The sequence below is a fragment of the Equus asinus genome, chromosome 4 (genome assembly GCF_041296235.1).
Source record: "Equus asinus isolate D_3611 breed Donkey chromosome 4, EquAss-T2T_v2, whole genome shotgun sequence".
In the NCBI taxonomy this organism is placed as follows: Eukaryota; Metazoa; Chordata; class Mammalia; order Perissodactyla; family Equidae; genus Equus; species Equus asinus.
This window is the reverse complement of record NC_091793.1, coordinates 49659648-49683816: the sequence shown is the minus strand read 5'-3', so window position 1 is coordinate 49683816 and position 24169 is coordinate 49659648. Positions and strand designations below refer to the sequence as shown.

At 35.2% G+C, this 24169-nt stretch overlaps 1 protein-coding gene across 24 annotated transcripts in view; it reads right to left on the bottom strand.

The window, feature by feature from the left end:
* The window catches only part of PPFIA2 (PTPRF interacting protein alpha 2), a 450745-nt gene that overhangs the window by 107253 nt on the left and 319323 nt on the right, over positions 1-24169 (bottom strand). For all 24 annotated transcript variants that reach the window (XM_070507223.1, XM_070507232.1, XM_070507235.1 and 21 more), the window contains 2 exons: positions 9426-9647; positions 36-182 (listed from right to left, as the gene is read on the bottom strand). In XM_070507223.1, coding sequence (XP_070363324.1) covers positions 36-182; positions 9426-9647 — 369 coding nt within the window. The remainder of the gene's footprint in view (positions 1-35; positions 183-9425; positions 9648-24169) is intronic.

The following is a 24169-nucleotide window of genomic DNA, read 5'->3' as shown; positions in this document are numbered from 1 at the left end:
TGAACCAAAACAAAACCAAGAGGGAGATACTGAACCTGCCGTAGGATGGCCTCTTTATTTGCTAACTCATTTTCAAGCTTATCATTCATGTCATGTATGGAGGTAGATTCTCTCTGAGCACTGAGGTAACGCTTCTCAAGGGTTGTGATTCTTTCTTCCATATCTTCCTTCTGTGCCATGGCCTAAAATTGAAATAATAAAAAAAATTCAAATCAGATTCTCAGATAGTTTACTGTATTTTCTTATTTAAATAAAATAGTAAGATATAAAAATTACTGCTTTCTTAAAGTAAATATTCATTCCTTTATTTTCATGGAAGGGGTGCAAGATTTCATGTGGGTTTTCCCAACTTATCTGTCATAATTCTTCTTATATCTTGGGTTAACCAAAAGCTCTCTCTGAGAATGCAATGGAATACAGTTTGAAACTGCATACTGTGGAACTGGCATTCTTAGGTAAAAAGTGGCAGAGAAATCAGCTTTTTGCATAATAGAGATAAGTACAATTAAGGGGAGAGTTGCAAACCATAAAGTTGGTAAAATGATGGCTACAGTTCCAAATTGCAAAGTAATCTTCAAATAAGGATAATAAATATCACCATGAAAAATCAAAAATTTGATTTCATATCTTCACATATAAGCAAGAGTAACTCAATAGTTAAAAGAGGAGGCCAAGTAAATATAAAAAGTAAAATTGAATTATATTCACATATAAATTGACCAATTGACTTTGGAATTTAACCATTTCCCTTGCTATTTATATTTCAATAAAAAGAATTTAGAGAGCTCAATAAACACATAATTAGGGAAAAATCAACTATCAGTGCAAATAGAGTAAAACTGTGGCATTAATAATATTTTAAATAATTGTTAAACCATCTAACTCATAGATGATATGGAGATGATTTTATCTTTCTAACAGCTTACTGCGAATTTATTGGTAGGTAGATTGACTTTTTTGAGAAGATCTTGGGAAAAGTCAGCTGAGAAGGGAGCCTCATCGGCCTGGTGTGGTTTCCTGATACTGAAGGACACTCCTTTGCATAAGGAGCCTGAAGTTGAGGGGATGGTGGTGGTTTCCATGTATTATTATGCAGATTCCCTTGATCACTCATTCCTAATTAGTCCTTTTGTTCCTCTCCTCCAGTATCCAGTGGAAAAGTATTTCTCCACTTTTCCAAAAAAAATAGAAGCCCTTAAATGGATAGTCCTTCAACTTCCAGATCTTCCCTCACCACCATCAGGAAATTTAACCACATGCACACAGATCCTTAACCTCTAGCTTTCCATTTAAAACAGATCTTTCATCTTCTCTCAAAGTTTAATTATTATCTATGCTGGGGATTTCATGCATTTTCTTCTTAAGGGAGCTTGATTACTTTTTCTTCTGGATTTTCAAAGTGATAGTAGAGGTAAATCCCATAACAACAGCCGAAACAATGAAGCAGGCTTATAAAGAAGCTGGTACACATCAGAGGTGGAGGGCAGAGGAAGAAGTGATGATTCAAAGAAAATAAAAATAAGAATGATCAATTGTCTACTTGAAAATTGACCATAATTGAAATGAAATTATGAAATTTTACCAAACTTTTGGATTGGGTGGGGAGATTTACTGCAGTTTTAAAAATAAGTAAGCAAATTAATATATCAGGTAATTAATAAAATCCTGGAAAAACAGAAAGCTGTACAATGAAAGGAAATACTATCACAGGAAGCCATTACTTGCATTGGTTGTGGAAATTATTTACATAGTCATAAAAATAGTAACACTGAGTGTGATTTTGAGATAACTATAGCAGAAAAATGGGTGGAAGAGAAAGGAGGGAAGAGAATAAGAAAGTTAAAATCCTCATATAATATAAGAGCAAGACATAGATTAAGTTTAAATGAGAGAGAAAATACCAGAAGTAATGACTGAAAGGTTGAAATTAAGAATCTCAGGGAAGTGAGATGGGAGGTGGGTGCAGGCTCTGTATGTGTGTATGTGTGTCTTTGGATTTGCACCATCTTGATGCTATTTGACTGAAAAATTATGTATATATAAAAAATTAAAATTAACTAAAAAATAATATACCTACCATGAAACTCATCATGTTAGTCCCCCTGCTCACCCACAAATCAACTCTTCTTCTCATATTACTTGACTAGGGAATGGCACTACTCTCCACAGAAGTTTAGGATCATCCTTGAAAACTCCTTTACCCTAACTCCCACTTAATAACCTAACCTGTCATCTTGCTATTAGTCTTTTTTCCTGCTTACTTATTCTCCACCCTGCTGACAAAGAGATAGTTTTAAATGCCCATCTGATCATATCATTTCTTGGCTTAAATACCTTTATATGCTCCTCCACCTTCAATGTAAAATCTGAGCTACAAAGCCTAGAAAACAAATAGCTTCATGATCCAACATGTGTCTATGTATTAGGATGAATAGTCTCGACCCAAAATTTGTGTCCACCTCAGACCTGTGAATTGACTTTATTTGCAAATAAGATTTTGCAGATGTAATCAAGTTATGATGAGGTCCTACAGGATTAGGGTAGGCCTTAAATCTAGTGACTGGCTTTCCTACAAGGAGAGGAATATCTGGGGACACAAAGACACACAGAAAAAAGGCAATGTGAAGAGAGAAAGCAGAGACTGTAGTTATACTGCCACCAGCCAAGAACACCAAGGGTTGCCAGCAACCACCAGAAGCTAGAGGAGGCAAAAAAGGATTCTTCACTAGAGACTTCAGAGGTAATATGGCCCTGCTGACATTTTGATTTCAGACTTTTAGGCTCCAGAACTGTGAGAGAACACATTACTGTTGTTTTAAGCCCCTCAGTGTGTGGTACTTTGTTAAGGCACTCAGGGAAACTAACATACCCTGTGACTTCATTTCTACCTGGGATGCGTTTTTGTTTCCTTGTTTGTCTACCCAAATTCTGCTGATCTTCAAGACCCAATTAAAGATTACTTGGTTAATTAGGTTAGTATCAAAGTTCAAATGTATGAAATTCAATTAATCCATCAACTTGGCAAAAATTATCCACAATAATTTTTTTCAACATTTTGTGCACACCCCTAGATTTTAGACACTCCAAACAAAAGCTACTGTTTAAAAAGGTTTCATCTTAAATTCTATCTATCTTTCTCTATCCTATATATATTTTTTTAGCCGAATGAGGGTAGAGTTTTTAATCTTAGAGGATCCTCTCAGAGTGCTTACAATTGTTAACACAGTCATGTGCCGCATAACAAGGTTTTGGTCAATGACAGACAGCATATATGATGGTGGTCCCATAGGATTAGTACCATAGAGCCAAATCCTGATCAGGTGTGTACTGAGCTATACCATCCAGGTTTGTGTAAGTACACTCTATGATGTTTGCACAATGATGAAATAGCCTAATGATGCACTTCTTAGAATTTGTCACCATTAAAGGATGCATGACTGCATTATATTCTGTCAATTTCATTTTCATACAGAACTATGGGAATATCACAACAATTTTGTAGCCCAAAGAGAAAATTCTGAATCTAGCCTACATATATAAACTTCTTACTAAATTATAATGGCAATAAATTCAGTTAAATGCATACACATCCTCACATTTCTTCAGAACATGAGCACTTGAGTAGCACATACTTGCTTCAAATCCTAAGTTTTGATACTTGTTAACTCTGTTATTATGGGTAAACAGGGCTTGACTTCTCTATACCTCATCTTCTTTCTTTGTTTTTTGGTTTTTGGTTGGGATATTAATACCTACCACATAACATTGTTGTGATGCAATATTTTAAGTGCTTTCACGGTGTCTTGTGTACAAAACACACTCAATAAATAATAGCTGATTTTTTATTATTAATTATTTCCATGCCTATAATTAGTTGATCTGACTTTATGGCATATGTTATATGCAGGAGTCATTATATGTGACTTTGGTATTGCATTTTAGATTCAGTGATTCATGTGGGAGATTCAATTTTTAACTGTAGACTGTCGCCAAAAATAAATTTTAAATTTATACGTCAGAGAAATATTTTATCCCTGTGTGTGACTTGGAAATTCTGAAAAAAGAAGCTTATTATAGTGCCTGAAAACTGCTGCCTAAAAAAAGGATAAAAACTGAGTAAAGATTCGATTATCTCTTGACCTGAAGTTGACGTATAAACTGGATTTTATTATATAAATTACTGTATAATATATATAATATAATATATCACTATATATAATATATAATATTATATATAATATTATATGTAATATATAATAATATATAATTAATATATATTACTATATATAATATATAATATATATAATATAATAAATTACTATAACTTTACAGCAACTTAGATCTAGTAAAGTGAAAAATATAACTCCATCTTTTGGATAATAAAAGAAATTGATATGCATTCATTCATTTAATCACTTGGAGAAGTTTTCAAGAGGTCTTAACAGGAAGTTGGGAAGATAAGCTGGTTTTATTCACAAAACAAAACATAATTTAAATGTTTCACAGAAAATTCTAATTCTTTGCATATCTATATATTTAATGAGACATTATCCCATACCCGATCAATAGCCTTCTTGATTAAAAAGCAAAGAGCCAACCCTCTGATACGTTCCAAGATCCCCAGCGGATGCCTGAAACCAGAGATAGTGCCAAACCCCGTGTTTACTATGTTTTTTCCTATGCATACACACTTATGATAAAGTTTAACTTATAAAAGAGGCACAGTAAGAGCAATAAAGTAGAACAATTATAAAACTGTACTGTAATAAAAGTTACTCAACCTCAGCATGATTTTTTTTTTCTTTCCTTATTGAGATCTTTCAACTTTTCACTTAAAGGAAGCATTTTACTTTGCTTCTCTTTGGTGTATCGGAATTGCCAGCATCACTACTCTTGCGCTTTGCGACTATTATTAAGTAAAATGAGGGTTACTTGAACACAAGAGCTGCAAGACTACCCGCAGTCCATCTGATAACCAAGGAGACTACTAAGCGACTACCAAGAGGATTGTGCGTACATCATGGATACGCTGGACAAAGGGATGATTCACGTCCTGGGCTGGATGAAGCAGGATCGCATGAGATTTTATCTCCTACTCAGAAAGGTGCACAATTTAAAATTTATGAATCGTTTATACTTGGAATTTTCCATGTAACATTCTTGGATCACATTTGACCTCAGGTAAATGAAACCACGGAAATCAAAACTACTCATAAGGGGGAACTACCGTACATATATTTTCTAACGTGAGTACTGTGCCTAGCTTTAATCCAGCCCCCTACCCTAACAGGTCACAGTCACTTTAAGGAACAACTAAGACAAATCTTCAAATAAAACCCATTTTGGAGTAGATGTATTTCTTGACAAGAATAATTACAAAAATATATACTGAAACTACTAATGAAATATACTTATATAATTCATTTTAGATTTATCAGACTATCCTCACATGCAAAGAAAAATACATTTCAGCTTTTAATTATATGGTCAGTTTTTCTTATTCCTTGATTTTTTCCTTAATTAATTTAACAAATATTTATTGCTTATACAATATATAAATCATACTGTGCTAGCAATGCTATAGGGGTAGCAAGAAGAATCACCTTATTCTTCTTCTTACTAAAAAACATGGAATCCAGTAGACTTTGTGTGATCACAGCCCAAAAATACATTATTATTCAGGAGAATGAGAGGAGAGTCTGGAGTTTCAAGTGTAAGTGATACCTTTACAAAGTACGGATTTTCACATCTTCTTGCTTGTTGGAAAGAAAGATCAAAAGATCGATTTTTTAGGGGGCAGTTACAGTGCAGATGCATTTTTTATGATAGTTGTTATCACTGAATAAATAATTGTATTCTGTTGATTGTGGAGGCTGCTCATAGTGGAAGAAGCACAAGTTTGGTTTTTTTTAAATTCTTTTTTTTTTAATTTTTTTTCTTTTTCTCCCCCAAACCCCCAGGTACATAGTTGTATATTCTTCGTTGTGGGTCCTTCCAGTTGTGGCATGTGGGACGCTGCCTCAGCATGGTTTGATGAGCAGTGCCATGTCTGCGCCCAGGACACGAACCACTGAAACACTGGGCCGCCTGCAGCAGAGCACGCGAACTTAACCACTCGGTCATGGGGCCAGCCCCAAGAAGCACAAGTTTTGAAGCCAGGCTGATCCTGTGTCTTCCTGGGTTAGGGACTTAGGGGTAGTGGAGTGTTGGGGAGGGCTGTGTAAAGGCCCTGGACAAGTCACTTTACCTCACCTAATAAAAATGAGGATAATGACAAGAATGTCCCCTATAGGACTGTTGTAAGAAATTAGAGACATTAAATATAAAGCACCTAAAATAATTTTCATAGTTGGTTCTCAAGAAATTCCTAGCAGCAAACCAGGGACCTTTGGCTTATGACCTGAGTCTTTTTGGAAATATTTTATTTGGCCTTCACAGTGTCCTTAACACACACACACACACACACACACACACACACACACTCAAAGAAATATGATGCATCCAGACAAGAAGGCAGAGTATAGGCTCCCTGTCTAGGTCTTGTTAACTCTATCATTTCCTGCTGTGGCACCTGGCACTTTACACATTTATACTGCCTGCATGAGTCTGAAAGCATTTGTGTTTGCAACTTCCCTTCGAAGGTAAATGATGAGAGATATTCCTTTCTCATGAAACTCTTCTAAAATACAACTGCATAGAAATTATAGAGCTGATAAGAATAGTTATATTTTAAAAGAATTCCATGTGAAAGCAGAACATCTTACCTATTAAAGGGATTCCTAATAAAAGAACACCTGGCAACAGGTGATTGATATTTTCCATCAGACTTAGCTTTTTGTCACCTACATGCAAAGGATTATTAGAATCAAGGTTTTCTTCCTTTCTTTCCTTCTTTTTTAACATAGGCAATAAGAAAGGGGAGCTGGAGATACTGGGCTCTATCTGTGACACTGGATAGAGGAGGTGAGTGTTAAGTGAAAGGAAAACAGCTAAATCTCTGGGACTAAGAGGGTGGCAAAATGCAAAATAAGCAAAAGCTTAAGACCTAGTCTTGGTGGTTTACTAGCCAGAAATCTTAGTATGCCTTAACAGTGATATCGGGAGAGGCAAATCTTCATTTACTTTATAAATTCTCTGTGTTAGGGCCGTGGGGAAGAGTGAAGATGAGGATGCATCTATGAACTATTAATTCATATAACGGTGTAGAGAGCACAGTATCATTATCTGTGTGGTGGTAGAGTAGTCTACGTCTTCATGGACCATCCATGTTTTTCTGAGACAGTAGGCATTGTTGTAGTACATATTCTAATCTCATCCATTCCTTTTGATGTTTACATCAAACACCTATAAATATCCCTTGTTTAACGAAGATTTTTTGAGTGCCTATTATATGCTCAATAGTTGTGTAGGTGGTTAGAATAGAGCTGTGAACAAAATAAGACAACGAAAAATTGCAATCATTCTGAATCTTGATGTACAGTGGAGAGGAGGCATATGACAAACAGGTAAATCAGTAAAGTACATATTGTGTCAGACAGCTAGCTGTAAGTGCTGTGAGGTTAAAAAAATGAAAGAGGGAGAGTGTATATGTGTAAATAGCACAGTTGGGAACACTTCACTGAGAAGACATTTGAACAAAAGGCAGGGCAAAAAGAAAATGTAACAGAATAGATCTGGCTTGTTTAAGTGGCCACCTTAACTGAACAGAGTGAGCTAAAATGAAAGAGTAGGAGGTGAGTTCCAAGAGGTCAGGAAGGTGGTAGCAGAGATTATGCATGGTTTGTAGGCCAGTATAATGGCTTTGATTTTACTTTGAGTAGGATAGGCAGCCATTGATGAAGCAGAAAAGTAACTTGAGCTGACTTACATTGTAACAGATCACTCGGGCTGCTGTGTTGCATATAGACTGAAGTAGGCCAAAGGCAGAATTAGGAGGACCAGTCAAGAGACTACAGTAATAATCCAGTAAGATATGATGGTTGCATGGAACAAGGAAGAGCCATGAAGATTGTAAGAAGAGGTCATATTATGGATATAATTTGAAGTTGGAAATAATAGGGTTTAGGGCTGAATCAAATGAAGTATAGGAGTGAAAGACAGGTACCAAGGACAGCTCCAAGGTTTTTGGTCTGAGCCAAAATAATGGAGTCGCCATCAGCTGAGACGTGTAAGACTGCAAGAAAGTCTGGTTTCTTAGGGGAATAAGAGGAAAACAGTCTTGAACACGTTAATTTTGAGATATCCATTAGATAGTTAGATACAGGCATCTGGAAATCAGGAGGCAAGGATAAACTGAAGATAGAAATTGGGAGTCATAAGGCAATGGATGGTTTTGGGAGCCAAGAAACTTCATAAACTTAGCAGGGGAGTGAAGATAAATTGAAAATGGAAAGCACTCCAAGGTTGGTGGGAAGTAGAGTCAATAAAGGGGCCTGAGATGGAGGTATCAGGTAAAGATGGGGGAAAATCAGGAGAGCATAGTGTGCTATTACCCAAGTTAAGAAGTACTTCAGGAAGTTGTAATTGGATCAAGTGCTTCAAAGGACTGGGAACTGACCCATGGATTCAACAACATGGAGGTCAATAATAACTTGGATAAGAACAGGCTTAACGAGACAATGGAGGAAAAGTATGATAAAATGGGCTCAAGAGAGAATGGGAAGAAAATAATTGGATACAAAGAGTTAACTGTAACAATAACTGGTTAATTACATACAAAAGATACAAAAATAGAAAAATATATGATTTAAAAGAATATATAAAAATGGAAAAGGTTAAAAGTCACAAAATAAAATTTCCGTAAATATATGTAATTTTCTTTTTAATTGAGTAGAGTGAAAAAGTGAAAGATTCTAAACTTTTCACCTTAGCTGGTAAGATGATTAGGCAATGTTACAAATAAAACACCTCCTTGTATCTTTTGTAGTAACTTTCAAGTACTCTTTTTTTAAATAGATGAAGCGCTGTTAAGTCTAATAAGAATTGAATATATACGGAAAGAAAGGTTACCACAGTCACACATACACACTCACATTCATAGACACAAAACCAAGAGGGCAAAACCTAAAGTAACGTCTTTGACTATTTTCACAGGCTAAGAGTATAGCAATTCATCATCCATACCCACATCTAGAATTATTTAAAATTAACATCTTAAAAATTCAAAAAATTCATTAAAAATTGTATAAAAATTTTTATTGTATCTGAGATTTGATACCACACTTTCTTTCCATACATATTTAAAGGGTTGATGCAGTGAACTATTTTTGCCTTAGTCCGTAAGTTTCATAACTAATATGATGCATCCCAAATTACAGTCTTTTGTGAAGATGTAAAGAGTATATGCCATTATGGGAAACCGTGGAAAAGGCATCTCAGAGGCAGCATTCACAAAGCAAAGACTGAAAGTGTTACGAATCACTTACCTCCCTAATGTCCCTTTGATATTTAGTGTTCATTTCTTCTGTTTTAATGAGATCCTTTCTTGCTGTCTCTGCTTCCTGTTCCACCTCTCCTACTCGGGAAGAAAGGGCTGCTAAACGTTCTTTCATTTGGGCCATTTCGTAGTTTTGCTTTTCAAGCAATTCTTGAAGTTCGACTATTTGACTGGTTTCATCAGTTGAGTCTATAGAACCATTGGACAAACGCTGCAGGAAAAGAAAAAGAAATGGCACTTAAGATCTTCATCTTTAGTTTAAAATTCATGAACTTAAAGAAATGAAATTGATACAGCTTTCACACTGAGAAATAAAACCTCCAAGAGAGTTTTGAGAAAAGTTTTAGATGAAAACTAGTTTTAGAAAAAAACCAAGTTTCTGAGAAAATTCTTATTTGACATTCAAAGATAAAGATAGATGAGTAATTTTCAAGCAGATTGATGGACGCATTTGGACTGGGACTAACACACATATATAGCTTAGCACAAAGCACTGGTGTATCTGAAACATTCAGTAAGTGGCAGCTATTATTTTATCAATGATATATAAAATTTTTTATAAACAAACCATATGATATTTATGTAACACAGCATATTATCATTAATGATAAGTGAGGCCACAGAATCTATGTAATATTTTCTATTTTTATTCAAGATCTTCTGTGCATTTGCAAGTTTTATTTTCAGTGACACTCAGAAAAAGAACTTACACAACATTGTTCTTTTAAAGAAGGTTATTCCTGCTGTGTATCTGACCTAGCTGGAACAAAGGCATAGATAAGTCTTGATTTCTATATTTCTATCAACATAGGTCATGAGCGCACAAAACCCATGAGAAGGAGCCTGAGAGGGATGAAATACTTTGATACTGATTTTCCCCCATCTGAAGGAGCTGCCTAGAAACCAAGGTGACCCACGTCTTCACAAGCATGCCCTACAGTTTAGCTGAACTGGAGAGATTTTCTGTGGAAGACAGAGCAACAATGGGGGAAAAATAAATGCTAAGAGAAAAAAAGCACAATCAAGTTGAAATAAAATATGGAGAAAAAGCAAAGGAAGTACTGCTATAATGCTGGTTTGGAAAACATGAATTTCTTTCACCATAGTACATATATTAAGAAACAATTAATTATGTGTTCTCTTATGTGTGATTTCGTTACTGAGAATCACACGCTGAACACAGAAAACTGCACCCAGCTGAACCAAGCCATACAGGGCTGCACAGAATGCCTGCGTGCACTTTCCTCAAACGTCTAAGACAGAGCTCAGTTCACTGTGTGCTCTGAGTCAAACCATCCACTTCCGTGTTACAACTTTCTGTCTGATATCAGATACTTCTGCCACCACTTCACAATAACTCACAGCTATAACCCTTGTGACATCCACTTCCATAAGCAAACTGCAGGTCTTTTTCAAGGTAAGGAGTCACATTTATCACAGCATTTATGCAATTCTTGACTATTTGACGTGTAAAATTGTGCTACCATTTTTATTAGTTTTCTATCTCTTTTTTTATGTCATTGATAAAGTTTTTGGTGTTGAACTGCAAACTCCTTTTTTCTCTATAAGTCCTATGTTTTCTACTGTGCAATTTTGCATAACTCATGATTTTTAGGGATGCAAATATCACATTAAAGCAGAACCGACTGTCGTATACAAGGGGGAGAACAGAAAGCATCCTAAAACCAGTGAGAACAATAAAACAGAAAGGGAAAGCAGGCAAATGGCAAGGAGCATTATAAATACACAACCCAACACATGGAGAAATAGCTGGGCATGTCCAAATTACAAGGGCAGAGACAGATGGAGTCAGTCTTAAGATGATGTCTAAAGATGCCAGTGGTGGATCTACAGACATAATACTTGGAAGATATTGCTCATCTGTTGTATTGCAGCTGCTCAACCTCTAACTGTCTTATAAAAGGGGTAAGAGATATTACAAACAGGTAGGACTGTTAGAGAGGATGCTGCAGGCCATTGACCGGGTCCTCCTTCAGAGTCTCTACTCCCTTCACAGCTGGGATTGTTGCCTGCTGAGGGATCAGAGCTGAGAATGCCCCTAGCAATTGCTCTTAGTGGAAAGGAACTGCCTTTCCAAAATTATGCCCCTCCCCTGGGGCATGCAATACCCCATGCAATGTATTATTGTGAAGTTAATGAAAAACCATCTGTTTAGACAATTTTCGTGGACACAAACTTCAAAAATATTAATAGTGACCTTTCTACAACCATCTGTGCTTTAAACTGAGAAAAGCCAGTTTATAATCATTGGGCAGCAATTTAGAACTGGTTCAGAGAAGAGGCTAGAGTGGATCACCAGTCAGTTATGCCCAAATTTGGGGTAACTGAGGTCTGATAAGACAGGGTTTTTGTCATAACAGCAACTACCTTTGAACTCTGCACACTACTTACAAGTAACTAGGCAAGCTGAAGATTTAACAGAACTTCCACCTCCTCACATTGAGAACTTTTTCTAGTCAACTAAAGAATGGCAATTTTTAGAAACTACAAAAATAACTAGAAAAGTTTTTACTTTGAAAAATGTTTTATATAATTGAAAAATTACATTTAGAATTCTAGAGCCCTAATGAACTTTAGAAAAACTGAGACTCAGGTAATCACACAGAGCTGATTTGCATTAAATGCAGAACTTTGAATTCCCAATTCAGTTCATTTACCCTTTACCATATTGCCTTTAATCAGAACATATAAATCAGCAAGAGAAGATTATACAGGATAGGCAAGTACCAAGAATGGAGTCTATGTGTGTGTATCAAGATAGATACATATGTATACACACATACATATATATTCGACAAATATTTGTTCATTGCAACTGAATGATGCTAATTTTCTAATTAGAAAAATGATCATTCCAATTCTGTGCACCTGAGGTCCATTAAAATCTTGTTGAAAAATTGCATATTTTGAAATGGGCTCAAGGTAAGAGAAATTTAACTAAACATAAACAGTAATCAGGCAACTAAAATAAAACACTTTTAAAATGTTAACCTCTTTAATTTGTTTAAGCAACAGATGTGTACTGCACAGTCTTTACAATACTTTGGAATTTGGGACTATCTATGGGAAAAGTTTGTAACTCAATTTTTTTCTGAAGTGCTTATGAAACTTTTATATTTAAAAATGTGTAATATTTCATTTATCCAAATCACCTTAAATATATTTTATAGTAAGCTCAACATATGTTTTCATAATTTCAGTCATATAAAACTGTGGTTTGTATCTTAGAAAAAGAATATATAACTTTTGTTCCAAATCATTGTTATCTAGACTTACCTTTAAAATAAATTGTGGGACTTTAACCTAAGGACAAATTACTGAATTAAAGGAAAACCCAGTGTTTACTTTAAATAGCTTTATTGAGATATAACTTACATACCATAAAATTCACCTATTTAAAGGATAAATGTTAATGGAGTTTAGTATACTTAAAGAGTTGTGCAACTATCAACGTAATCTAACTGGAGAACATTTTCATCACCCCAAATAGAAACCTCATAACCATTAGCAGTCACTTACAGCCAATCCCTACCCCCAGCGCTAGCCACTGCTAATCTATTTTCTGTCACTATAGATTTGGCTATTCCATGCCTTTCACATAAATGGAATCACAGAATATGTAGGCTTTTGTGACTCGCTTTAGACACTGAACATAACGTTTTTGAGATTCATTCATGTTGTAGCATGTTATCAGTATTTCATTTTTTATTGCTGAATAATATTCCATCATGTGGATATACTATATGTAATTTATATATTCATCAGGTAATAGACATTTAGGTTGTTTCCACCTTTGGCTACTATGAATAATTTTGCTGTGAACATTTGTGTATGAGTCTTTATGTGGACATATGTTTTCAATTCTCTTGGGTAGATTCCTAGGAGTAGAATTGCTGGATCATACGGTAATCCTATGTTTAACATTTAAAGAACTGTTTCCCAAACTGGTTGCCCCATTTTACGTTCACACCAGCAATGGTGAGAGTTGCAATTTCCCACATCCTCACCAAAACTTGTCTGTCTTTTTTATTATAGCCATTCTAGTGGGTATGAAGTGGTATTTCCTTGTGCTTTTGATTTACGTTTCCTAATAACGAATGATGTTGAGCATCTTTTCATGTACCTATTGGCCATTTGTATATCTCCTTTGGGGAAATGTCTATTCCAATTCTTTGAGCATTTACTAATTGGGTTTATTTTTTTTTTTATTATTGAGTTTTAAGAATTCCTTACATATAAATTGGATATAAATCCTTTATCAGATATATGACTTGCAAATAGTTCTTCCCAATCTGTGGATTATCTTCTCACCTTTTTGTGTGCGTGTGTGTGTATGAGGAAGATTTGCCCTGAGCTAACATCTGTTGCCAATCTTCCTCTTTTTGCTTGAGGAAGATTGTCGCTGAGCTAACATCTGTGAGACTCTTCCTCTCTTTATGTGGTATGCTGCCACAGCATGGCTTGACGAGTGGTGCTAGGTCTGTGCCCAGGATCCAAACCTCTGAACCCTGGGCCACTGAAGCAGTGTGTGTGAACTTAACCACTATCCCACTGGGCCAGCCTCTTTTCTCATTTTCTTGATGGTGCTGTTTGAAATGCAAGTGTTTTCAATTTTAAGATAGTACGATTTATCAAAATTTTTCCTTTAAGGTTTCACTTTTGGTGTTGTATCAAGAAATTATTTCCAAAACAAGGTTATGAAGACTTTCAGTGTTTTCTTTCTTCTAAAGTATAGACGTATATACTTAAATTATTAATTTTCAAATGCAATAAAGGCTAAGATGTTAAAGTTTTAAATATATATATTTTGATTCATTCAACAAATACTTACTGAGCAACTTACTATATGCCAAGTGCAAGGTATTAGGTTTTAGGATTTTTTTTTTGAATGTGATGATATATTCTGACATCAAGGAAATTCTCATCAAGCGGAGAAGTGACACACAAGTAAGCAACTATTAAGCGTTGCAATCCAAGGTTATCATAAAGTTATGTTTTGCTTACATATTTATGTTATGGGAGCAGAAAGGAGATACTATTAGTGATACTCTTTGAGTTGGATTTTTAAAGATGATTAACTACATTTCAAGTAAAATAAGAGAGGGGATAGTTGTTCTAGGAAGGGGAAACAACGGGAGCAAAGGCAGGGAGACCTCCTCTGCAGGGGAATTACAAGTTGTCCTGTGTAAAGAGCAGAAGATGTGCTGTGGGGAAATGGGAGGATGTGAGACTTGAAAGGGAGGGCCAGCACATATTAAGATGGCCTTAGTTTTTCAAATGAAATAGAATGAACTTTGTGTATCAGACAGAATGATAGTCATGAAAGATTTTTGAACAGAGAAATAACATGTAAAAATCTGCTGGCAAAATATTCATCTCTCCTGCTGATCCTGGCAATCTGTCTAAAGCCTTTCTTAACTACCTGTACAAGGCAATTTTTACTTGACTGCTCAGCATCCATTCACCCATCCCCTTTCCCCACAGCTAGAGCTGCCAGATGAAGTGCAGGAGGTCAAGTTAAATATGAATTTCAGATAAACAATAAAAAAATTGTTAATTATAAGATGTCACATGCAGTATTTGGGTTGAGATTATACGAGAGGAATTGCTGTCTGTCTCACTCACCAAAACATATATTCCTAAAATTTTCTCTCTATCCAGGCTTTAATCCTAACCTGCATATTCTTGTCTATTCAACTATTACTTATTTTCCTACTTCAATATAAAATAGATATTCCAGCCAAACTTAAAATGTTCAAAATTAAAGTCTTGTGCCCCTCCCCCAAATCTATTTCACCTTCGTTTTTCTCCAACTCAATTGGTGAAAACTCCATCCTTCCATTTGCTCAGGTAGAAAACCTTGGAGTCATCCTCGAATCCTCCTTTGCCTCTCATCTCTTATCTAGTCAATCAGAAAACTTATTTGCTTTACCTCTGCAACATATCTGAATCTGCCCCATTTTCATGACCTCTGCTATGTTGGGGAAGCAGTCATTTTGCTACCTGCCACTCCTCGCTAGGATTGCTCAATCAGTGCCCTGGGCCTGGAACATTCTCCTATATGGAAGCTAGGTGCCACACTGTCACTAGGGTCTAGATGCCTCTTTATTAGGAGAACCCTTTGCGCCTATCCTAGGTACTCAGTGAACTTCCTTGTATTGCTTGAGTGCATGTGTGTCATATGGCACTGGCCAGTCCCTCCAGCATATCTGCTCTTCTTGGGAATGAAATGTGTCTTCACTCGCAGCATTAAAGGGGTGCATGCAGTCTATCACCCTACACTGGCTGTCAGGAGGGACCTCCTGGCTGTGGAGACCTTCGCACAATAAATATGCTTATGTTGCTGCATCTCTTCTCCTTTCTATGAGTAGAGCATTGTTCCAATTGGAATAAAAAGACCAAAGATTGGGAGACACAAGTAGCTTTAGGATTTTAAGGGGACCATTGTAGCTAGAGTGAAATAAACAAGAGGGAGTGAGCAGATGTAGATGGGCAGCTGATGTGGGTTCTCAGGATCATTGTAGGGTGTTGACTTTTATTCTGAGTGAGATGGGCACCATAGGAAGGTGTTGAGTTGAAGAGTGACAGTCGATTAGAAAAATTTGCTTGCTTTATCTTTGCAACATATCAGAATTGGACCCATTTTCATGACTTCCCTGTATGTCAAGGAGCCCCTTGTGTGTTCAATGCTCTTTGGTGACTCTGAACCCCTAGAAGATGCAGCAGGCCAAGGTCTGTGGGATCCTACTCCTAGTGATTGGATTACTATGATCTTTGTCATCCTCCACGCAAATCCTCACCTGGGATTGATGGCTAGATCTCCCTGCTCAACACAGCCCTTGTCTGGGTCACCTCCTCTCACTTGAATTACTGTAAGAACCTCCTAACTGGTCTCTTTGCCTCTAACCTTGTCCTCTTATGTATATTCTTAAAACAGCCAGAGTGATCCACGGTGATCATGCTACACTGTAGTCAGATCAAGTCACTCTTCTGCTCAAAACACTACAATAGTTTTCCATTCTACTCAGAACAAAAGCAAAAATCTTAGACTAAGCAATAACCGCGGCTTCCCATCCAATTTTCCCCTTCCCCACTTCCCTTCCCTTTCCCCACACCCTTATGTCTTGGACCTCTCTCTTACTATCCTCTCATTTGTTCTGTTGCTTCAGCCACACTGGCAACCCACTGCTCCTGTGATAAGTCAATCACTCTCCTACTTTACCGCCTTTGGTTTAGTTCTTCCTTCTGCCTGGAATGATCTTCCGCTATCCACATGGCTAGAAACCTCAACAATGTCAATGAGGTCAACCCTGACCATCTTATTTCAAAGCGCAAACTGTCCCCACCCCTACATCTTCCCTGGACTCCTGAACCTTCTGTGTTTTTCTACTTTTTCTTTTCTTGAATAGCATTTATCATGTTCTAACATACCCGATGATTTACTTATTTGCATTTCTTGTTTATTGTCTGCGAACCTCCTTCAACTTGCCAGATTACAAGCTTCAGGAGGGAAAAAGCTTTTGTAAGTTTTCTTTTTGGTGTATCACAAGTACCTAGATTGATGCCAGGCACGTGATTGTTATGCTATAGATTTTTGTTGACTGAATAAATATTTTGATCACTTCTGTGTCTCTAGTGACTAGAACGGCTTCTTCCACAAATACATATTTGTTGAATAAATGAGAAATGTTTTCATTAATGAATGAGATGACTTTTAAGAAAAAGAGTAGGATTCAAAAAGAAATGAAATATAAAGACAATATATTCAGCCACCGTTTCATAAATTTATGAAAAAATATTTTCATAAAAAGCAAATATGAAAGAGAACAGTCTTTTTTTTCTCTTGTTTTAAAAGTACTATATAGATGAATTATCTTTATGGCAGAAAAATCTGAAGTAAACCTAAAAACTGTTATTATAAATATTCATTAAAATAAATAATGTGGTAGAAATATACAGCCCACATGTAAGACCAAATGGAATGAATGAAGCCCCAGAAGTCTCATCATGTCAAGTCATACTGACTTCTTATGAGATGAAGCCAGGAATTTAAACACGTTCTTCCATTTTCTACCAGGCAAACAATGGAAATACACCTCTTTTTGTATTTGGTAATCTAACAAAATGAGCTCACCATTAACATTTTTTTCATCCTACTTCTAGCCTTAGTATTTACTAAGAAAATACTATAACACGTTTTTAAAAAACAACAGTACAGTTAAATTACTAATGTTACCATTTTCATTCCGCATTTTATGGTGCTTTAATGGTTACTGCTTCTTTTGAGCATATGTTAGTGGCTCTTCTACTACATTGCTCTTCTACTCTGCCAAAGAAGAGCATTTATTAAACACAATAATGAATAATTTTTCACATTTATTTTAAGTGGAAAAATAATGCCTATAGAATGTAAAGAACAGAGAGCATTTAAACTGCTGTATTAATATAACAATTAATTTCCATCTTGGATAGATATTTCTTGACACGGTATTCCATAGGATTTAGGAGCTATGTTAATTATAAGTTTTTAGAGTTAGATGGACACTGCCTATGCAGAATGAATATTTTGTTGAAGGTTTTTATACCCCCGAGGAGCTATTACACTTGGCAGGTGATAATTTTCCCCCAGATTTATTGAGATGTAATTGACATATAACATTGTGTAAGTTTAAGGTGTACAACGTGATGATCTCATATACATACATATTGTAAAATGATTACCACAATAACGTTAGTTAACACATCTACTACCTCACATACTTATCTTATTTTTGTAGTGAGAATATTTAAGATTTGCTCTCTTAGCAACTTTCAAATATACAATACAGTATTGTTAACTGAAATAACCATGGCAGCTGATAATTTAATCTTTATTATGAACATATTTATAAACTTGATTTGTACATTTTTGACACCTCTCTTCCCATGTTTTCATGTCTAAACTATGTCTTTTATTCTCTCCCAAAGAATTTCAAATATTTTTTTTCATTTATTCATTTTACTTCTCAAAGTTTATTAATCAGTGTAGAGAGAATAGAACAATGTGGGGCCACAGAGTAGAAATTGAAATTTGTCTTACTATTAATTAAATTCAGATATTAGAGGTACAGATGTACTTAAAATTTATCAGCATTTAAGGGGTAAACATTGAGCAGTTCCATTTCATTTTTGAAAAGAGTTCTAGGAAATTTTTGGGCTAGAGATGAATTATTGATTGTCTGGTCAAGAAGTCGCACTAAGATTTGTAATCATTAACATAACTTATCTAGTACCAATAATCCTTTGGAAGAATGGGAAAAAAATCTATAAAATGGGAAAGTCATAAAATATATTTCATTCTGTGAGAAGAGAAATGCAGTACTAAAGAACTATAGAACAAAAATTTTTAAAAAACCCACAAATGCAAACAAGGAAAGTATTCACAGAAGTAAAAATAGTGAAAAAAGAAAGAGAAAAAGAAAAAAAACCCCCACAAAACTAGAGCTGATAGATCACTGTAAATTTCGTGAAGTCAGCAATGTATTAAGGAGAAAGAAATGTCATAACCGAATCAGTCAGAGAGCCTATAGGCTGATCATAAAGCCTACCTTGCGAACTATATGAGTAAATCCTAGACCAGGCATTGACCTAAAGAGGCACTTTGGATGACTTCATCCAATCTGATGCCCTAGCAAATATTTCCTTTCATGCCAACAGATCATGCTCTTCATTTTACCTCAAATTCTCAAATTTGGACTTACCTCCAAACCTCCAAATAACATTGCGTCTTTCATTAGAATAATGACAATGAATAACAGCTAACATTTATTGAGTACTTACTTATCCAAAAACGTACACTGGTAAGTTTCCTTGCTTTAACCTTGGATTCTTAACCGTTACTCCACTTCACTAACATTTATTAAGCTATAACTATGTGTTAGGCACTGTCACGAGTGCATTATGTGCACAAACTCTTTAATTCCTACAACAACCTATTGGATACATAAAAGGAATCTGAAGCACTGAGTGTAGTATTTCACTTAAGGTCACACTACTAAAAAGTAATAATACTAAGATTTGAACCTAGGCATTCTGATTCCAGTGTCATATTCCTAAGAGTCTTTCCCTTTTCTCTTTCTTCCTCTCTTCTTTTTTTTCCTTATTTTGTTCATTTTCTTTTCCTGTTAATTCTTTTTGGTTCATTCAATGCTTCATTTACCCATTAATTCAATCTCTACTTGTTGTTTCATTTATTCATTCATTCAATCTCCAAAACTCTACTACCTGTTTATTCTCTATTATATGCCGCTAGCTTGAGTGCTCAGAATATGAAAATTCTTGTGCGACTAACAATGTGGGAAAAAAGAATAAACAAAATTAAGCAACCAAGCAATTAACAAAATACATAAGGACCAGAAAGCATTCAAGCACTGAGGAGTCCAAAGTCTTCAAGGCTATGAATTTGAGGCATTTTGAATGCGTGTAGACTGTTGTTGTTAATCACCACATTGCTTTTTAGTTCTTAAAAATCAGACCTGATCTCAGATTTCAAATCTTGTCCTATGAATAACCACATTTTATCTTTGATCTAAGATTCTCCAGCACAGAATTCACAGATGTTATTTTTAATTCCACATTGACTCGCTAAATCTATTTCATTATATATAAACCATCCATCATAATCCCTATAAACCTAGAACCTAGCAAAAAGCAGAAGTAATATTCGTACTCCTTATCAGTTATCCTCAACTGTGACAACACATTAGAATCTTCGGGAGAGTTGAATGAAAATATAGAATGGATCCCACTCTAGACCATATCCAAGAGTGGGGTCCAGACATAGAATTGTTTTTAAATCTCCCTAAGTAATTGTAATGATTAGTTGTGGTTAAGAATCACAGATCCATATTATCCAGGTACTTTACTAATTACTGTATCTAAATTAGTCATCAAACCTGAAAAACTGTGTGGCACAAAAAGGTAAAGAGTTTAAGGTAATACATAATAAAATAATTGATGAGATAAATGTTAATAAAAAATGAGATATACACCCAAGGAATTAGTATTCTTTATCTTAGTATTAACTAATTATTTTAAAAATATATTTAATGTTTCAAATGGAAAGTCTTGACTTTATCTCTTATTTCTGAAAGATGAGAAGAAATAAACCTCTAAAATAGAGTTAACCAATTATTGAAAAGCTGAAAAATTTCTAGACCAGATGATTTCTCATAGTTATTCCCTCATTAATAATTTTATCATTCAACATTGAGGTTTGCAAAGTCATTACGACATAGCAAATTCCCAATAATTTTATTTAATTAAAATATCAGCTGATAGACCTTTATTTGTTAGTTCTTTAGTTTAATCTAATCAGTGTTTTGTTAATAAGTATAAAATAAATGTGTTATTTCCACAGAAATTATAAGCCATTTTTAATTGCCACCAAACTTAAAAGCAAGAATATTTTCATCTGAGGAATATGTTATTTTGAAGTTCTGATATTTTCAAAACGTTTAAACTAGAATACAATTCATTCACTATATCCTATGCATGTGGCTTGATAGAAATATATGCTATTTTATAGATCTTAAGTTCAGATAAAACTAGAGGAATTTTTATTCAATGTTCCCATGATGAATGATAATAACACTCAGAAGTGTAAAAAGCAGCCATTTCCCATATTGCAAAATAAACATATTGAATGATTAATGTGGAAAAACACTCATCTATACAATTCTCAAATGATCTATATAGTTAGAAGATATAAGGAGGTAAAGTGTGGATAGTGAGGGTTTTGTTATTGGTTTTTATTTTTGTTTTCAAGTGAAGATCTTCAAATACTTCTTTGTTCAGCTGTAGAATTAAGAAGTAACCTGGAGAGGATCTTCTTTCTTTCTAGAAGAATCACTCAGCCCTTCTTTTAGATATGTAAATATAATGAAAGTAGACACCGCCCCCCCCCCCCCCAGGAAGAATACTTAATAAAATTTTGACAAATTGTCTCTTCTACTCTGTCTTGATATAAGACAGGGGAACGGGAGAATAATTTGCATTAATACCTGTAAACTTCTAGAGAGAGAGGAAAAACAAGACTACTTTCCTTTCAATTGTGAAATTCAATGTTATTCTGAATTCTCCTACAGAGTAAGACAATTGACTGCGTCAGAAAGGTCTCAGAGAGCCCCCTAGAAGAACCTACCATGAGGGAAGTAGCGTGTGCGCTGGCACCTGAGTCCCATACCCAATGTCAGCTGTGCTTCCAGCTTGGTGTGTGGCAGAGTCTGGATGACCTTCCTGGCTCAGTCTTCTCGATGAATTTGGGAACCTAAGTGTGACACTAAGTTCAAACTAGTATAATTTGGAGAAGGGGAAATCCTCCCTGAAGAACCACTCTCTTAAGGAACATCACTACTGCTTCAAAACCAAGCTAGTAAATGGTATGGAATGGTTTCATTTAGCCTAGACGTCAGTGGGTTATTGCAATGGTACATGGATGGCATTTGGTTTTGAATCTGTTTTCAAAAGTGATGCTTTGAAAACTCAAAAGAAGCAATGGTAGTTTAAAAGAATGGTTGCTCACTTATTACCATATCATATTTTCTAGTTCTCTTTTCACAAAATGTTTCAAAGAGGAACTAGTCTCTTTGACCTGATTAAGTTTTGGGGTTCTTGGATAACTCAGGCAGAGTAAGAATGGACCCAATAAAGTACCACCTGAATTGCTGTTTATTGGGTCACTCGAGTACTCTTGTAGTCAAAATAGTTAAATAGTCAAAAGAGGGCTCAATTTATCTGTATCCCAATCAGATCATAACTATTATAAATGTAAAGAATTAATAATAAATGTAAGAATAATAAATATGAAGCAAAAGAGAGCTTTATTTTTTCTATTTTTTTAAATTGAATTTCTGGCAGAGAAGCATGAATATAGTTAAGACACAAAATCAATTATTTTATCCATAGGTATAGAAAAATAGTTTACTATCAGAATATCCATTAATGAAGTCCACCACTTTAAGAGATAAATATGTCTTATTCTTGATAATAATTATTAGAAAACTTGTAATAGAAGGATGATTCCAAATCTGATATAAGGTTACTATGGCCAGCATCACCATTAATGGTAAAACTTGAGTAAGATTATCATTAAAGTCTTGATCTTTATAAAGTTTTATAAAGCTTGACTTTAAAAAGTCAGGTATGCTATTCTGACACATGCTACTCTACACTGTATTGAAGTTTTGAACAGTGTATTGAAGATTGAAGTCTTAGGTAGTATATAATAAATAAAGAAATAAAAATTGTGAAGGAAGAGAAGAGAGAATAAAACACTTTTTATTTGTTTAACTACTTAGAAAAGTCCAAGAACACAAAAAACTCTTAGAACTAATAGGTGTGCAAGTTTGCTGGATGCTATATCAACACTGAAAAATCAATAGCATCTTTATATGTCAGCATTAATTTATTAGAAAAAACCATGAGGGGCCACCCCAGTGGCATAGTGCTTAAGTTTGCAAACTCTGCCTCAGCAGCCTGGGGTTTGTGGGTTTGGATCTCAGGTGCAGACCTACGCACTGCTCATTAGGCCATGCTGTGGTGGCGTCGCACAAACAAAAAATAGAGGAAGATTGCCACAGATGTTAGCACAGCAACAATCTTCCTCAAGCAAAAAAGAGGCTAATTGGCAACAGATGTTAGCTCAGGGACAGTCTTCCTTACCAATATATATATAGAAAAGAGATAATAATCAAAATAGAAATAAAAATTTGTGTCTAGAAATAAATCTAATAATTTGAAAGACATCTATGTGAAAAACTGAACAATTTTATTGAAGAACATAAAACAGTACACACACACAAAATGGAGACATGAGCCATGTTACGGTTGATAAGACATTTTATCATAGAAGTGACTATTCTCCCCAAATTAATATACTTATTTAAGTAATTCCAATCAAAATCTCAATAGGGTTTTACAATGAGATCTGAAAAGCTGATATTATAATTAAGCTCTAAGAATCAAGATTCATAAAGTAACAGTAGCTAAAACAGCATGGTGTTCATTTATTTATTTATTGAACATATTAAGAGCTTACCATGTACCAGGAGCTGTTCCAGCCACCTGAGCCTGATCATGAATAAAACAAAGAAGCTCCTCTTGGAGCTTATTCTCTGGCTGGGGTGACAGACAGTAAACTACAGACAATATAAATAAGTAAATTGTATACTATGTTAGAATATGTTATGACATTTGAACAAAGGCTTGATGGAGAGGCAGGAGATAGCCATGCAGATATCTGGAAGAAGGGCATTCTAGTCAGGAGAAAGAGCAATTCAAAAGTCAATGGGAGCCCTGTGTGGCTGCGGTGGAGGTGGAGATAATGTCAGATGATAAGGAAAGCCAAATCATGTAGAACCTTGTATAAATGGGAAATATTTGCAGAGTTTCCAGCAGATGATTGATATGTTCAGATTTATGTTTTAAAACATCACTCTAATTCATGCTGTGTTGAAAATAGACTGCAGAGGGTCCATGGGAGAAGCAGAGAGACTTGGTAGGAGGTAATTACAATAATCCAGGTTAGAGATGAGAGTGACTCAGACCAGAGTGGTTAGTGGGGGTGGTGAGAAGTTGTCAGATTATGGCTAAATTCTGAAGGTACAGTAAATTAAATTTCTTTATAGTTTGATGTTGGGTGTGAGAAAGAGGGAGGATGCAAAGATGATTCCA